The sequence below is a fragment of the Narcine bancroftii genome, chromosome 6 (genome assembly GCF_036971445.1).
Source record: "Narcine bancroftii isolate sNarBan1 chromosome 6, sNarBan1.hap1, whole genome shotgun sequence".
In the NCBI taxonomy this organism is placed as follows: Eukaryota; Metazoa; Chordata; class Chondrichthyes; order Torpediniformes; family Narcinidae; genus Narcine; species Narcine bancroftii.
In genome coordinates, this window is record NC_091474.1 from 127,166,128 (window position 1) to 127,184,520 (window position 18,393).

Below are 18,393 nucleotides of genomic sequence, written 5' to 3' on the forward strand. Positions count from 1 at the left end.
TCCTACATCTATTTTCTCTGTTTCTTTGTTTCTATTAATCCATGGGCATGCTGACGTCTCAAAGTAAAGAAAGACGTTGCTCAAGGTTTGATGTGCTTTTAGGAAGCAGAAAGATTGGCTTTTGCCTCACATAAAATAGTGGTCTCCAGGTATCAATCTCGCCTTAGTGGGGAGCGTTGCCACCAATGAGTCAAAGTCGGAGATTTGAGTCCCACTGAAGAGACTTGAGGAAATCATTTAAGCAGGTACAGTACCAAGGAACTGCACTGGCAGACAAGGGATTGAGCAGATCTACTTCACTACATGTACAATTTTAGTCAAAGTTCCTCATTCTCAAGTTCTCAAATAATTACTCTTGTCTAATTAAGATCTGATGCTGTGTCTTTCTTTTAGTGGCAAGATGTGCTGGATATAATTGGGAAAGCATTGTTGGACAATAACATGGAGTTTGTTCAGATCAATGGACTCCACAAATTCCAGGTAATGGGAGAATTAAATATCGAAGCATGGGAACCTGACAAATGGGGCCCCTTCAGTCCTGATGAAGGGCCGTGACCTGAAACATGTACAATACCAGTCTTTTTCTCCCTCCAAAGCTACTTGATCTACTGAGTTCCCCCAAAATCTGTAGTCTCTTGTACGTCTTCTGTGAAAACAAGATTAGTTTGATAAATTTGAGTTTTGATGGTTACTACAGAAAAAGGTAAGAGGCAACCACAGATTGTGGGATTGTAATAAATTATCAATTAGACCTTCCCTCTTCAAAATAGATCAGCAAACCAGTGGCATGCTTTTAACAAAGCAAAACTACTGAACAGGTAGGGCAGCCTTTATGGAAAGAGTTTAAAAATTCACATTTCAATAATCCATAGCCCATGATATTGTGCTGACCTTTGTAAATCTACTCCACAACAATCTAATTCACACCCATAACCCTTTGTTTTCCTTACATCCCTGTGGCTACTAAGAATCTTGATCAGATCACATATCCATTCAGCTAACACCATGGCAAAGCAAACTAGGTCAATTCGAAGGGAGATCAGGATGTGGTCAGGGTGGTGGGGGGGTGGGAGGGTAAGGGTGCATAGCAGCACTACGACTGGAGCTGTTTCAGGGAGGCGTCCATCTACAACGATCGTAAACATGGAGAAGTACACAAGCTCAGTGACTGGCTACATCAGCAAGTACATTGAGGATGTCACTGAGATCAAATGCTTCACAACCATGGTGAACCAGAAACCCTGGTTGGATTCAGAGGTCCGGGCCTTTCACGGAGCTCATGATGCTGCCTTCAGCACAGGAGTTAGGATGGCACTAAGTTCAGCCAGGGCTGAACTCTCCCGTGCAATCTGGAAGGCAAAGCAGGATACTCACAGAAGATCCACAGATAGCTGTGGATCTTCACTGGCAACGTGAAGCGCATGAGGCAAGGGATCAAAACTACAACAGATCACAAATCAATTTAGCGATGTAAGAACAATGATGCCTTCCTTCTGGACAGACTGAACATCTATGCACGATTTGATGAGAAGAACAGGATTCACTCATCTTCTCTTTGTGCTAGGCATTCATTAATTCAATTCAAAGTAGTCCATCGGGCCCACTTTTCTAAGGTTCAGTTAGCTAAATTTTATCCTAACATCTCTAAATGTGATAAATGCATAACTGAAGAAGGTACTTTGTATCATATATTTTGGCTATGTCCTTCTCTCTTTAACTTCTGGCAAGGGGTATTTCGCACCTTATCGTTAGTTCTTATATTAACGACTCCTTGCCTTTTCATTGCTATTTTTGAAGTGACTGGGCCAATGGATTTAATACTGACTTTAGGCACTTGCAAGCAGGGAAATCACCCGTCTGTAAAGGTGAAGGTTCTTCACCCTTGCACATAAAGACCTACCTCTCTGAATGCATCGTGGCCGGCTCTGAGGTGCAGATTCCAACCCTTCTCAGGGAAGGATAATCAGCAGAGCGCTGCACTCCACTGCCTGGCTTGAATGTACAGCCGCTGCAGGTGGCTGGTTAGGGACGGGCTAATGACGCCATCAGCCTGTGACTCATCTTCCCACATGCCTCTCTGACCCCTTCAAGGCAGAGGGTGGGAGCCGTCAGGGTAGGGGCAGCTGGTGGGGGCTGATGGGAGCTGTTGGGGCAGGCGTGAACCGTCAGGTCAGTGGGGGCAGGCGGGTGCCATTGGGGGTGGCTGGTGCTGGCTGTGACAGCCTCACTGGGCCGCTTCTGCCTTAGGGGATGCTTTCTGCAGCTCAAAACACGGCAGAGCAATGGCCGTCTTCCCTACCCAGAATCCTCCATGCAGCTGGAACTACTCTGGGAAACACAGAGCAGTTCCAGCTGCATGGGGATTCTGGGTAGGGAAGACTCCCATTGCTCTGCCATGTAATTATAATGGGTGGCACTACAGCACCAGTTGCCTCAGCTCCAAAGTGTGCTAAGAGGCCTTCTCGATATGAAGGTGTCGCTGCGACAGCCTTTTAGGCTTGCTGTCTGAAAGGCAAGTTTTAAGTTTTCGATCTGCTCTTGTAGCTGGCCTCCAGGCATAGGCCTGACGTGAAATGGCCTCCTTCACAATCCCACATAGTGGCTTTTGCTTCCCTCGTCGCTAGAAGGGCCATTTTGCTGAGATGGAAAGATGCTGTCCCTCCCACTCATACTCAATGGTTGTCAGATGTGATGGCGTGTCTCTCTCTCTAGAAAAAAATAGGTGTTCTACTATTGCACTGGATCTTAACTTTCTTCTCTTTGGGGTCTTTTCTCAATTACTTTCAAAACTTGTACATTAATTATTTTTGATCTTTTTTTTCATGACCCCATAGTTATTATTAGTAGTGGACTCCTTAACTTGACCAGCAACCCTCATAGGTCAGGGTTTGATTCTTAGTTTAGATATGTTTCTTTTCTCTTTCCCTTTTTTCCATTTAATAACATGGGTTCATATGTACCTTGCATAGCCACAGCTGAGGTGAGCAAGGTGAACCCACACAAGCGGTGGGACCAGGCAACATACCTGGTTAGTACTGAAAGACTGCACAGATCAATTGATGAAGGTCTTCACAGACATCTTCAACACCTCACTGCACTAGTCCATTGTTCCTGCAGGAATCAAGACAGCCACCATCATCGCAGTATCCAAGAGGGCAACGATAACAGGCCTCAATGACTACTGCCCTGTGGCACTGACCTCCACCATTATTAAATGCTTTGAGCATCTGGTGATGGAACGCATGAAAGCACACCTCCCAGGGATGCTGGACCCATTTCAATTAATCTATAGAAGAAACCATTTCACAGACGATGGTATAGCTTTGTCCCTTCACTAATCCTTAACCACCTAGAGAACAGTGCCTCATACACCAAGCTACTGTTCATTGACTTCAGCTCGCTGGAACTCAACACCCCTCTCTGTAACTGGATTCTGGACTTCCTAACAGAAAGACCAGTCTGTCCGGGTTGGTAGCAGAATGTTGAGCACCATCACACTGAGCACTGGCTCACCTCAGGGCTGTGTGCTCAGTCTGCTCCTGTTCCAGCTACTGACCCACGGCTGCATCGCCAGGTCCAGCTCAACAGTGTCATCACGTTTGCAGATAACACAACAGTAGTCGGCCTCATCAGCAACAACGATGAGTCACACTGCAGAGAAGAGGTGGAAAATCTGATGATATGGTATGAGAGTAACAGTCTGAGTCTCAGTGTAGGTAAGACAAAGGAGATGATCATGGTAGTGGAGAACACCAAGTCCTTGGAGTTAACTTAACCAGTGACCTATCATGGGCACACCAGATCTCCTCAGTTGTCAAGAAGGCACTACAGCAACTGCATTTCCCGATAAGACTGAAGCGGGCAAGGCCACCATTATGTCAACCTTCTACATAAGCTCTATCGAGAGCATCCTGGTGATTGCATCACAGTGTTGTATGGTTGCTGCAGAGAAATGGATCAGAGGTCAATCCACAGGACCGTAAAAGTGGCAGAGAGGATCACTGGACTCTCCTTTCCTATCAATGTGATCTACTACAACCTTTGTCTGACGAGGCAGTAAAATCATTGAGGACCCCTTCAACCCTGTACACAGCATCTCTCAGCTGCTGCCATTGGGAAAGAGATACAGGAGTATTAGAGCCAGCACCGCAAGGCTGGAGAACAGCTTATTACCACGGGCAGTGAGGATGCTGAATGACCAAAGGAACTGCTCACACTAACCATCTAAGACTCTCATATTCATGAAGCAACATCTATTTATTTATTTGTATATATGAATTCTTGCCCTGCATATGTATTGTTTTTCTGTAAGTGTGCTATGTCTGGTTTTAGGTCTGTATCTTTTGCACCAAGGACCAGAGAACACTGTTTTGTCGAGTTGTACTTGTGCAATCAGATGACAATAAACCTGACCTGACTTGAAGGTCCCTGCTGTATCAGCCTCCACCACCACCCACGGCATTGCATTCCAGGTACCCACAACTGCCTGTTTTTAAAAAAAAACTTAGCTCACACTAACCATGATACATGAATCTTGTTTGCCCGCCTTAGGCCCATGTTCCTTTACTCTCTTCCTTTCAAGTACCTGTTGAAATGGCTTTTAAATATTGTATTTGCACCGGTCTCTGGCAGCCCCTTCCACATTCCTGCCATTGTGTGAATTACTTGCCACTCAGATCTCTCAATTCCACTGTTCTTACTTAGGAGCCCGCGAATTGTAGACTCCCCACCTTCGGATATGTCCTTTATAATTTAATAATGCTTCTTAGCCATTTTTACTGATACCAATTTCTTATTTCTGGATTTTAAAAAAATTGAATCCAAACATGTTTGATACAGTATCGTATAGCCCTTTTACACAGCTGTTAAAAGACAGAATTAACTGCCTTTTAACCGCTTCACCTATCTGTATAAATGCAACAAAGGTGAGATGCGGGGGGGGGGGGGCATTTTAATCCCATGTCTGATACTACTATCAGAGCCAATGCATTTTGCAATAGCTTCTGTCTAAAAGGGTTCACACAGGATGCCGATGCTGTAAAGTCTCATCACACAGGATGCCAATGCTTTAATGTTACAGGTTCTGCCTCCTTTTGTCCAGGATGCCGGCTTGCTTATGTAAAAGATCGCACTGACCTGGCATTTCTTGGTTCCGTGCGAACAACCTGAGCTGCCTTTAAAGACAGGTTGTTTACATGCCAATTAATTGGGTTTTCTATGTAAAAAGGCCTTATAGATACATTGTGGAAATAGACTTTTCAGCCCACAGACTCCATGTTGACCATCAACTAATTTACATTCACTTTAATTTCCCCACATTCTTATCAAATCCTACACCTCTCCAGAATCTACTACTTGCTCAGATTTGGGGCAATATACAATGGCCCTTTAACCTACCAACCCACAACATTTCTAGGATGTGGGAGGGAAACTGAGTATGCAGGGGAAATCCACACAGTCACAAGAAGAACATGCAGACTTTGCTCAGCTGCCAACGTCAGAATTGATTACGGTCTCAGTTCTTTTTAGAGGTTTGATTTTTAAAACCTTATTTACTTTCAAGAGTTGATTGTGGTTTTTTTTCTATTTCTTCTTGAGCTTGGTTTCCCAGGATCCCATTCCCAGCAAAGGCTTGTCCTTTTAATCATCTACTCGCACGGACTTATTTTCTCTTTCCCTCCCTGTACTAGTTTATTTGGAGAGTTTGACAAATTGTTTTGTACCACAGTGTACTTGATTTTTCTTTTGGTAAGATTGGGTAAATGTGAAAAGAAGTGGCAGAGAAAATTACATCAAGGACACCAAAGGATATATGAGAGGAGGAGGATGCTTTAAAATTAGCTACTCTTATTCATCGTTTATAAAATGCCAAGTGATTGAGGGCCTCAGTTCTTCTTTTATATGGTTGCTTGTGGAAAGTGGCAGGGAGTGTCACATGTCCTGTGAACCAAACCCAGCAAGAGACAGAATTTTTAGTTATCGAAAAGAATCCAATGTCTCGGGTCCATGCCCATGAGTTTTCACAGTAGATGATCAAAGGGCACATAACAAATTGTACCAACATGGACTGAAGGAATCAGCAGAGGGGTAGCAAGGAACTGTACGGAGACTTCAGCAGAGAAACCTCTGAGAACGGTGCTCACTCATTAAAACAGCTCTTTGAATGACCCTGAGGAAATAGACTTGGTCAAGGTGTTCTGCAAAAGAATCATGGGAAGTGGATCCAACCAGCAGCTGAACACTGAAGAGACTGGTACAGTTCATTGATTGAAACATAAAACTCACTCTCTCCTCATTACAAGATAGAAAGGTGTCTGTGGATTGCTCATAATGGATAACAAGAAATTAATTAATTCAAATATTTGCTGGCTTTATCATGGTGTGTCACTGTTTTTACTATCTCACTCTGATCAAACCTAAATACATTATATCTTCCAGGAGAATTTAACTGCTTTTAAATATGATTCCAAGGTAAATATTTTGCTGCTGCCTCTCCACTCTGCATCAAATGGTTTAAACATCATTGAAGCTACTTATGTTCTCTTGGTAGAACCTATTTTAAACCTTGCCCATGAGCTACAAGCCATAGGAAGAGTGCATCGCATTGGACAAACAAAGTGAGTATCTGTAATAGTTAATCAATCTATATTCTCTTGGCTGTTTTTTTTTGTTATACATAAAAATAATGCTACATTTTGTGGAATATACAATACAAAAGTGGGTATCCAGCCCAGCATGCCTTGCATCATGTACAGCACAGTTAGCGTAGCGGTTAGTGCAACGCTTTTACAGCACCAGTGACCCGGGTTCGGATTCTGCGCTGCCTGTAAGGAGTTGGTACATTTTCCCTGTGTCTGCGTGGGTTTTCTCTGGGTGCTCCAGTTTCCTCTCACCTTTCAAAATAAAAGTATGGGGGTTATAGATGTTTTGTGTGTTATTGGTCAGCACAGGCACACGGCCGAAAAGGCCTGTTAGTGTGCTATATGTCTAAATTTTTTAAAAATCAATGTTTGTGCTGAGTTTTATTCACATCCCTTTTTTATGTACTTCCATTACCTGATTCTGGTACTCCTTTAACTCCTCATGTTTCCTCTCATGAGCAAGTTTAAAATGTTTTGATCAGATCAGATATTTTTTTTATTGTCATGTAATAAAACAGAAATGTAATATTACACAAAATCGCTTATAGTCTGCCATAATGCAGACAAAGATTTGCCATTAACACTTGCTTTGCCCGGTTCCCTTTACAGTCAGAGAAAGAGAAGCAAAAGAGAGTCCCACCTGAGTCTTCGAGTGCCAGTGGATTCACCTCCAGGGCTCCCATAGCCTCTGCAGCCGTACAAGTTCAGTTTAAACCATTGGCAATTCGAGTCCAGATCCAAACCTCCAACGACATGAGGAAGCCTTCAGCACCCAGGGGTCTTTGAGAGCCATCCTTGCCCTTAGCATGCTCTGGAATTCCGGTTCAGATACCTGATTCTCATTGAGCCAATCTCCAGCAGCCCGCAGCCTGGTATGGGTGCTTTGTCCTCAAGTTACTAGCAGCCCACAGCCTGCGTGGATTCCTCGCTTGCAACTTGTCAACAGCTTACTGCCTGTATGTGTCCTTCAGCCACAGAGCCCCTCACTGGTCACAGTCCTTAGGGTCATCTTCTGTGCTTTTCCTTCTGCCTGTTACTGGTGCCCTGCTATAACCCTCTACTCCCCTGGACTCTGCAACCCCTTGAGGCAGCTGCCGAACAAAGTTGCCACCATCATGACCCCAGACCCCACAGTCGCAGGATTTTAAATAAAACACCATTGGCTCCTTTAACAGGCCATTGAAGCCTCTATGGAGCTGCCAGAACCAGGACTGTGCAGTAGGACCCCACAGGGAAAAGCTATGACTATGCCTCCTGCCCTCCTCAGGTCCGCACAAGTGATCGCTGCCATTTCCACACCTCAGGCAGCGCCACCATTTTTTGTTTTTAGTTCACATTTCCATAATTAGCAAATATTCTCCTCCGTAGTTTCACCTGTTTAACCCCCTCTATCATTCTATTAACTTCCTGCTACTAACTTCCTTTGGCTTGTACTAGTGTTTCCTTTATCAATTGATCTTCCTGCATTCAATCATGTACCTTTGTCCTCTCCTCTCCTACACGTTTCTCCTGGTCTCTCTCTAAACATTTCCATTTCGGATCAAAGGTAAGAAACATCATCTCTGTTTCTTCCTCTGCAGAAGCTGTTCAGCCTGCTGAGCATTACCGGATTTTAAACTTAAACTAGTACAGTAAAATCCCCATTATCCAGCACCTACAGGGTTTGCAGATGTCAGATATGCAAATTTTCCGGTCGACTGAGACTCACTCTTCCAATACCTAACTTGCATTAAGAATACACAGTTTAAAAGACAAAAGACAGTGCAAAATGTAAAGTAATTTTAAAAAAAAATCAGTATTCTTTATTTAGTTCACTTTAGTCAGGTAATTCCCGTAACTTACAAAATTTAAATTTGAACCCCAGTTTCTGGCGCTGTAACAGTATTGTGCTAACCATGCCACTGTTATAATTAACCCCACTCCCCTCACGCTGACAACCCGACACCTCCACACCAGTGGGCCTCAGCACCACCTGACTCACCTCCACGCAATGTCCCAGTTAGGTCCTCAGCGCACATTCCTTTAAATTCGCACCCCATTTGCAACCATTGTAACAGCATTACGCTAACCATGCCACCATTATAATTAACCTCCCTCCCCAAGTTTTCAGATAAGCCTCACTAATATGCTTAATAATATTGTATATTAATAAAGATAACGACTCTTACTAGTCAAGGATAAGGAAACATTTTATGAGAGTCGCCTCAGCAGCAAGCGACACCTCCTGGCTCTTCACCATTTTATTCAAACGCAACTTTATTGAAGTTTTATTCAAACAGCCACTACGGGCGGGGCACAACCGGGGCGCTTACTGGCTGAATGTTTACTCCCAAGGGATTTTGTGTTGCTTCGGAGAACATTTACTATTAGCTTTTATTTAAAACTTTATTCATTCATATTAATTTCTAACTCTTTATTTATTTATTTACTCTTTTTTTGGCTGTTTCCTTGAATTTCTAGTTGATTAAGTGCCAGATAATGGGGATTTTATTGTATTTCTTATTTAAATGGAGTAAAATTAGATTTAAATCATTTTTTTTAAACTCAAACAGTGGCTTCCACAACTTAAAGTTCAAAATTTGTAAAATAAAAATATTTTTCATAAACTTGGATATCATTTGCTGCCATTCAGACCCACTTTCTGTCTTTGTACTCTTTTAAATCTTCCAATATTTATCAATTATTTTTAAAAGTCATGATAAACTATGCTTCCACTTCTATTTTGATTGAACATTGCCTATTCTATCAATATAGCGATGCAAAATATTTCTAACCACTTCCATTTTTTTCTGATCGTCTTGCCAGCCAAATTGTCAAATTGCAGTCCACTAAGTAATATTGGGTGCTTTATTGAATTTATTAAGATTGTCTAGTTGAAGGCCTTTAAAAGTTGAAGTCCTTTTATCAGAACTGGGAAAATGACACACTATCATCCAGTCTCCCATCCCAAGCAAGCAGGTCCACATAACTGGAATTGGAAATGAACTTTGTCTCTCTGTCATCTTCAATAAATGATGTTGAATGTTTGGAATTTTTTTAGGAAGTGTAACCAAATCTTCTATTTCCTTCTAGGCCAACTGTAGTTCATAGGTTTCTAATTAAGGGCACGATAGAGGAGAGGATGCAAAGTATGCTTAAAAGTACTGAGAAAAGGTGAGTTCATTTACCACCTATTAAGGTGCATTTGTTCTATTTATGGAAAAAATTATCATAATGTTTTTGAACAAACAATACACAAGCCCAGAAAGGTTTGGAAAAATTAGTCCAAATCCCATCCAAAACAACTGGGCAATTTAAATTCAATTTGGAATTCAGTCATTGCAATCATGGTTACTGAATTACTTGTAGAGCTTCTGACCAATCTGGCTTCTGTGTAACTTTAGGCTCACAACAATGTGGCTGGCTCAGCAGCCCCTGACCATGTTTCACTGGGTCATACTACATAGAAACAGGCCCTTCACCCAACTTGCCCATGCTGACCAAAATGTTCCACCTATACTAGTCACGCCTGCCTCCATTTGGCCTGTATCGCTCTCGAAGTATCTTATCCGTGTATACTGTTCACATGTTTCTTAAACATTGCAACAATACCTACCTCAACTACTACTCTGGCTGCTTGTCCCGTAAACCCACCACATTCTGTGTGTATATACAAAAACAAATTAATCCCCAGGTTCCTATGAGGTCTTGTGGCTGCAAAAAGTTACCTAGTATTCAAATAATTAAAAGAATACACTCACTCGCTCTTCAGTACAAAGTGGAGTTGGCCTTCTTTATTCTTCTCATCCACAATGATTTCTTCATCCCACAAAACACACCCAGCCAAACCCCCTCCCCCCCTCCAACCTTTCCATCGGCTCTCCGCTACATGGGTGATCTTGATGCTCTCAATCTCCTCCTCCTGCGTCAGAGATTAATCGTAGTGTATGCAGCCTTTTGAACTAATCCGTGCATGCATGCTACTACTCCCAACGCGTCGCCCCGATACATAATCAGTGGCGACCGGCACCACTCCCAACACAGGTAAGTATGCGACCACAACAGCACCCCCCCACCCCCCACCTCAACCTCTGAGTCATGCAGGGAGGCGACTGATTGGATCAGTCCTACTATGAAACGATCTGGAGGGCTGATAATCTGGCCTGACCTCATACGATACAGCAAGGAGGGCGGTGCATGCTCCGACTGGAGGGGTGTGACTGTTCATTGTTTTGGCTGAGAAGAATAAAGAGGGTCAACTTCATATTGTACTGAAGAACGAGTGAGTGTGTGTTCGTTTGATTGTGTGTATACCGGGTAAAGCAGCCACAGTCTCTCCCCTCTCACCTTAACCTCACCTTACTGAGGACTACTTCAATGATAATGAGCACTTAGCACTGGTTCCCCGCACGGCTGTGTGTTGAGCCCAGTTTTGTATTCTCTTTATACCTACGACTGTGTCTCCGTGTATTCTTCCAATACCATCATTAAATTTGCGGATAACGTGACTGTGGAGAGGCTCATTTCAAGGGGCGATGAGTCATCCTACAGGGACGAGGTCTACAAACTGTCAAGTGTGGTGCTCGGAAAACAATTTGGTATTGAATTCCTTGATGAAAGAGCACTTATTGGATTTAAGGAGGAACAGGATGGCCCCAGGTCCAATGTATATTAATGGGGACTGTGTGGAAAGGGTCACGATTTTTAAGTTCCTGGTAACATATTTAGCTGAGGATCTTTCTTGAACTACTAATACCTCTGCGATAGTCAAGAAGGCTCATCAACATCTCCATTTCCTGAGAATCTTTGGGAAAATCAATCTACAGGAGAAGTTATTGGTGTCTTTCTATCGCTGCTCTATTGAAAGCGTGCTGTGTTACTGCATTCCTGCGTGGTTTGCCAGCTGTACAGCAGCAGACAAGAGGGATCTTCAGAGGGTTATCAATACAGCCCAGAAGATCATGGGGTGCTCCTTGTCTTCTTTGGAGGATTTATTTCGATCTCACTGTATCAGGAAAACAGCCAGTATCCTTAAGGACTCTACTCACCTGAGCCATTATTGTTTGACCTGTTGCCCTCAGATAGATGATACAGATCCATTAAGTCATGGACAAATAGACTTAAGAACAGTTTTTATCCTAGAGCCATTTGAGAATCATACTCAGCCAATAAGTGTATTTTTTTTGTATTGTTTTTATTGCTATTGTTTTTATATGTTCATGTATGTTATATTTGTGAGTACTGAAGGTTGTTTTTTAAAATTTCATTGTGTTTTCTTTTGCAACAACAATAAAGTACTTACTTACTATGTCCTCTAGTTACTTATTCCACTATTCTGGGCCAAAGACTGTGTGTTCACCTCATCTATTCTTATGATTTTGTGCACAATAAACTATTCACTTTTATATTTAAATTAAATAAGAGCGAAATGATTCAGACCATCTAGCAGGGGTGGTCAAACAGCAGCTCGCAAGCTTCTCGCAGCTCTTAGACATTTAATTTGCGGTTCACGGAAATACGTTGGCTGGAGGAGATACTAGTGTTCCCAAAGCTGTCCTGGGACACTCTGAATCCCTGCAGTCAGACCAGGGGGTCCTGGGATGGTCACAGCCCAGGTTGTGTGACAAGGAGAGGGAGTGGGCACTAGAGGAACAGCCACTGTAGAGGAGCGGAGCGAGCAACGCACACTGGAGTTGGGTTTTCCTCACTTGGGCTGGGCCACACCACAGCAGAGCGCCTCTGCCATGGGGTGTGCAGTAGGAAGGTCGGGCAAGACTCAGGGTCATCTGCAAGGAGCGGTCGCAGAGGTTGGGAAGCTGGGGCTAGGCCAGAAGAACTCTGATGAGGCATGGCCTGCCCCAGAGGCAGATTGTCTGTACCCACACTCTGGCAAGGTGATGAAGATGGGGAAGAGATGCTGGAATGGGTCCCTAGTGAAGACCTCATCTAGGCACCAAGCCAGGACAGAGCTGGAGCTGGCAGCAACATGGTCCTGTCAGTGGCCACGTGGAAGTCCTAACCCCTTCGGATTAAGAGACCACCAGGCTTACATGGGTAGAGATTTCCACAGAAAATCGGTCAGGATTTTGAAAATATTTGGTATGTATATGTGTACGCTTTGATTATTGAAACTAATAGAAATTAGCAGTTTAAAAATTAAATAAATATTATTATGTACATGTATTTAATATTTATATAAAACTTTGGTAATAAAATATGCATGTAAGAGTAAAAATGCTTATGTAATTTTTTTTCATGTCTTGTGGCTCTCAAACATCTGAATTTATTGTCTGTGCTCTTGCGTTAAGCAACTTTGGCCACCTCTGACATTGGCACTGGAATGTGATAAGGCAACTGATTTATCCAGGCTGACCATCCCAACTCCTCTTCATAAGCGTCCAGGGACTGGTGTGGAAATTGGGAAAGCAGTCCCACAAACTTGTCAAGCAGCAACCTGACCTAGTTGTACTCACAGCAATATACTTAATGTCTCTGGCTCCTGTGTTACAACAGAAAACAGAAGGACTATTGTCACTGGGAGGTTGACCAAGCAATGAGCAGTTGGAAGCACTCAGTGGGTGAGGGAGTGTCCAAGAGGAGAAATAGTCTGTTGATGTTTTGGGTAGAGAACCTTCTTCAAGACGTGAGAAAGAGCCTGGATCTGAAACATTGACTGTTTCTCTCCATGGATGCTGCCTGACCCACTGTGTCCCTCCAACTTCTCTTGTGTTTCCTCTGGTATAATCTCTGCATACATTCTGACCAGAGGCAGCATTAGGAAGGAACTGGCCTAGGAGTCCACAATAATGACTCTGTGTCTGGTTAAATACTGTATCAGTGACCCAGGTCCGAATCCAGCGCTGTCTGTAAGGAGTTGGTAAGGTCTACGCTTGATGTGTGTGGGTTTCATCCAAATGCTCTGGTTTTGGTGTATTTGGGTGGCACGGGCTCGTGGGCCAGAATGACCTCTCACTGTACTATATCTCTAAATTATTTATTAAATGAAACTTCCTGCTAATTACTGCCTCCTGACCCTTCTCAGCTGAAGAATCAATCAAAAGGTACCAGAATAAAGCAAGTCCACCAGCAAAGGCAGGTAAATGATGTATTGTGAAAGGGGGAATTTCAACATCCATCAACAAGAATGGCACCAATTCTATCTGAAGGAAGTAGCTGGTAGGTCATATCTCCAGAAGATATGAGGAATCTAACCTGCTCCTTCCCTGACTAACAGATGTACTTGCCTATAAAAACATAGGAGGGGTGACCTATACACAATCCTTGTCATCCCATCTTTGCACTGAGGATATGCTAAATTATGTTGCATGGTATTATACACCTTGCAAAATGGGACATATTCAGAACAAATTTGGAAGATTAAAACTGGAAACTGCCACTTTCTCAACAATCTGCTGAAGGATCTCAGTGGGTCGAGCAGCATCAGTGAAGAAAAAGAATAGTCAGTGTTTCAGGTTGGAACTTTTCATCAAGCAGTCTTGATGAAGGGTTCCGACCTATAACATTCACCATTCTTTCTCTTCTACTGATGCTGCTCGACCCACTGAGATCCTTCAGCAGATTGTTTGTTGCTTCTGATTCCAGCGTCTACAGTCTCTTGTGAAGGTAAATCTTGTGTAATCATGTGTCCCCATCTGCTACTTCCTGCTTTAACATGCAGTCTTGTCAACCAAGTAGAACTGGGTCAACAGATTTGTGGATCACCACCATTTTCCCAGTTGCCCTCCTTACTGTTTAGGAAATGTATTATTTCTCTATCATTATTGGGTCAAAATCTTGCATCTCAACACCCAATAATACCATGACAACACGACACCAGCAGGTTTGCTCCAGATTAAAAGAATCAGCACCCCACTGGTCTTGAGTTTTATGTAGGGACAGGGAGTAAATCCTGGCCTCAGCAGTGATTACCACATCTCATATAAAGTATTAAAATTAAAATTAGAAGTTTTCTTCAATGAAGAACCTAGTTTGCACTGTCAGGACCAATCAAATTGTTGTCTACTCATTATTTGAGGCCAAACAAAGTCATTTGGTACCTGGGTCTGCTATTTCATCCTGAGGTGATAAGGTCGCATGTACTTCTGTAACTGTGATCATCTGCTTTCAATATAGCCGAGAGGATGGCCAGGTCTTTTGGTGGGGGGGGGGGGGGGGTCATTTACATTTTTTGATGTGCAGTGCTCCCTCAATATGTTAGATGGAAGATATTCTCCATGGTTAGTCTTCACCTTTCAGCCAACACCTGATCATTTATTTCTTTGGTGTTTGTCTTCATTACAAGAATATGAGGTTGTCTGAAAATTTTTGGAAGTTCAGAAAATTTTGAAAAGGCATTATAATTTATAAATTTTTAGACATACAGCACAGTAACAGCCCCTTTCGCCCCGTGAGCCCAAGCTGCCCAAATGACCTGTAACCCTTATATGTTTTGAATTGTGGGAGGAATCTAGAGCCACGGGGAAAACCCACACAAACACAGGGAGAATGTTGTGCTAACCACGACACTAACTGCCGCCCTAATAAATACATTTATTATTCTTAAGAAAACAAAAAAGATAATCAGACATTTTAGAGAATCTCTATTATTTAGAAATTAATACCATTTCTCTTTCTGTTTGGTCTTTAGTCATAACAAGTCAGTAATTGTACAATCAGAAGCATCTGTTCTGACAGTGGGGGACCTGGCTGATCTCTTCTCAGAGGAAGAAAGGACTACAGATGGATGAAAGTGGACCATTGACTTATGCACTGAAGATTAACAATGTACAAGTCTCCTTTGTTATATATTGTGGAGAATGAGCTATGTAGAGGAAAGGGCTTGATCTCCATCTAGACAGTAATGAAACAAAATGAACTGGTGGTCCAATTAAAGCACAGAAATGCTTTCTTTTGTTAGTAATGGAATTTTGGAATGCTGAATACAATGTGGAAAGTCTAGCTTCGTGTTCCATACTGTGTGGAATGTCAAGGTCAATGATTAAGTTATAGTAAGGAAGCTCTACAGCAAAAAATATGGTCCAAACTTTACCACAGCATGTCATCTAATACCTTCTTCTGACAGCTTCATTTCAATATATTTTGGCATCATTTGTGGAAGGCCAAACTCCTAAGTAAGGAAAATACATCTTGTGGAACCTAAGTGCCAGAGGGTGATTATCTGTTGAACCAATGACACTTGATCATTGAAAAATAAATACAGGACTGAAGTAGACGAATGCAAGGTGAATCAAATTTAATTTTGATAAATGGTTTTGGTTCAAAACGTCGACCATTTTTCCACTGATTGCTGCTTGACCCACTGAGTTATTCCAGTGGATTGTGTTTAGCTTCAGATTTCAGCATTTACATCCTGTGTATCTTCAGAAAGAGAAAAGGTGGATTAAGAGAGGAAAAAATTATATGGAATAGACAAGTTTAAAAAAAAATCAAGTTTAAAGTCTCCACCTAACTAGAAAATGGGAAGAATGAGATTCCACACTTTTACTGGGTTTTTTAAAATGTAGCTGCTGTAGGGTAGTCGAAATAATGAGACTGATACACACAGTAAGTTCACTTGCATTCCTCATGGTTTATTCAAACTGCCCGCATTGCGTCTTATGAGGCTGTCTGTAAGTCCTGCCCACATGCAGGCGGTGACGTCACAGTACAGTCGATCGGTGAAGATGGTGCACCCGGTAGCGCCATGCTGACGTGGCTGCTCTGCTGCTGTGGCCGTAACAATGTGGAGCCACTTTGCCTGCGTTTTAGATGTGTGCCACCATACAACCTTTCCCAGAACCAGTGTTAGCATGCTGTTACCCCTGAGCAAAATGGGACTGGACCCTTTGGGAGGTCATCCCCAGTGCTTGGGCTGCACTAGCACGACCAGCTGGCTGAGGTGTGTGGGCTTCAGCCGGTCGGCTATGAACAGTTCCTCCCTGCCCCTGATGTCCAGAATGAAAGTTTTGCCCATGCTGCGGAGGACCTTATATGGGCCCTCATAGGGTCATTAGAGGGGGACAGTATGTGGCCCGCAGCAGACTAAAACAAAGTCTGGATTTAATAAGTCCTGAGGCACGGAAGTGGGCTGGTACCCATAGTGCGGGGGGGGGGGGGGGGGCGCGGGGGTGGCATGCTAGGGAGGCTAACCTATCCAGTAGTTTCTGTAAGCAGCTCTTCCCTCGGTGTCTTGGTATTTGGATGGTGGGAGGAATTCACCTGGTAGGATTAATGGGAGGTTGTACACCATTTCCACGGAGGAGACCTACAGTTCCTCTTTGGGTGCAGTGCGGATGCCCAGGAGGACCCAGGAGAGTTCATCCACCCAGTTGGGGCCAGTTAAACAGGCCATGAGAGCTGACTTCAGGTGCCGGTGGAAGCGTTCGACGAGGCCATTGGATTGTGAGTGGTAGGCGGTGGTGTGGTGCAGCTTAATGCCCTGGAGAGTCGCCAGCTGTGTCCAAAGGGGTGATGTAAACCATGCCCTTCTCTCCGTGGTGATGTGAGCTGGTGTCCCAAACCTTTCAATCCAATGTATGAGCAGTGCCCTGGTGCAGGAATCAGTGGAAGTGTCTTTCAGTGGGATGGCTTCCAGCCATCTTGTGGTGCAATCTAACACTGTTAGCAGATACTGGGTGTCCCAGGAGACAGGTAGCAGGCCAATAATGTCAACATGTATATGGTCAAACTGCCTTTCCAAAGGGTCGAATTGAAGACAGGGGTCTTCACATGTCAGTAGACTTTGGAGGTCTGACACAGGGTATAATTGCGGGCCAGTTGAGCAACATGCTTCCTCAAGCTGTGCCAGACAAACCGCTTTGCCACCATGTGGGTTCTGGTCTTTATGGATGGGTGGGCCAGGTCATGGATGGCATGGAAAACCTGGCGCCTCCATTGCTGTGGTATAACTTGGCACGGTGAACCAGTGGAAATGTCGCATAGCAGGTTGTCGGTGTTGTCCGGCAGGCTGATATCCTCAAATTGGAGGCCAGTGATGGCTATCCAGAAAGCCTGGGTTTCCTCATCCTCGTTTTGGGCTCGTGCCAGCTTGGAGTAGACCAGCCCGGGGGCCAAGGTTTGGATGGTGGGTCAAAAAAGGGTATCGGTAACAACATTGTCCTTACCAGAGAGGTGCTGAATGGTGGTGGTGAATTTTGATATGTACAATAGGTGGCATTGCTGGCTTGCTGACCAGGGATCCTTAGCGATTGAGAAGGCATGAGTGAGGGACTTGTGGTTGGTGAAGACTGTGAACGGCCTGCCCTCCAGGAAATAACGGAAATGTCTAATGGCAAGGTTGAGTTCCAGGAGCTCCCCTTCAAACGCGCTGTATTTAAGCTCTGGGTGGTGTAGGTGGTGGTTGAAAAAGGCTAATGGCCTCTACTGACCATCGAAGGACTACTCAAGGACACCCCTGATGGCTGTTGTGGATGTGCATGGGCTCATCTGAACTGGGGTGTACCAGCAAGGTGGCATTGGCCAGGGTATTTTTAGTTGCGGTAAAGGTCACGGCAGCCTCCTCTGTCCAAGTTAGGTCCTTCTGCTTGGCCCACATCATGGTTAACAGGGGGAACATGATGTGTGCTGCCCCTGGTATGAAGCAGTTGTAGAAGTTAACCATCCCGGTGAATTCTTGGAGGCCTTTGAGGGTGTTAGGGTGGGCAAACTGGTGTATGGCTGAGACTTTCTCTGTTAATGGTGTCGCCCTGTCTGCGGTGATATTGTGGCCCAGAAATTGTATGGATTCTTTCCATAATTGGCACTTTGCTAAGTT

At 43.8% G+C, this 18,393-nt stretch overlaps 1 protein-coding gene across 5 annotated transcripts in view; it reads left to right on the top strand.

The window, feature by feature from the left end:
- The window catches only part of shprh (SNF2 histone linker PHD RING helicase), a 116,186-nt gene extending 100,330 nt beyond the window's left edge, over positions 1 to 15,856 (top strand). For 2 of the 5 annotated variants that reach the window (XM_069886034.1, XM_069886035.1), the window contains exons 27-30: positions 394 to 480; positions 6,439 to 6,617; positions 9,714 to 9,794; positions 15,268 to 15,856. In XM_069886034.1, coding sequence (XP_069742135.1) covers positions 394 to 480; positions 6,439 to 6,617; positions 9,714 to 9,794; positions 15,268 to 15,367 — 447 coding nt within the window. In that variant the 3' untranslated portion in view covers positions 15,368 to 15,856. Of the gene's footprint in view, positions 1 to 393; positions 481 to 4,332; positions 4,473 to 6,438; positions 6,618 to 9,713; positions 9,795 to 13,662; positions 13,717 to 15,267 lie in introns of those variants that run through there. The other 3 variants (XR_011340289.1, XR_011340291.1, XR_011340290.1) reach the window with 3 other exon arrangements.
- Positions 15,857 to 18,393: the final 2,537 nt, after the last annotated feature.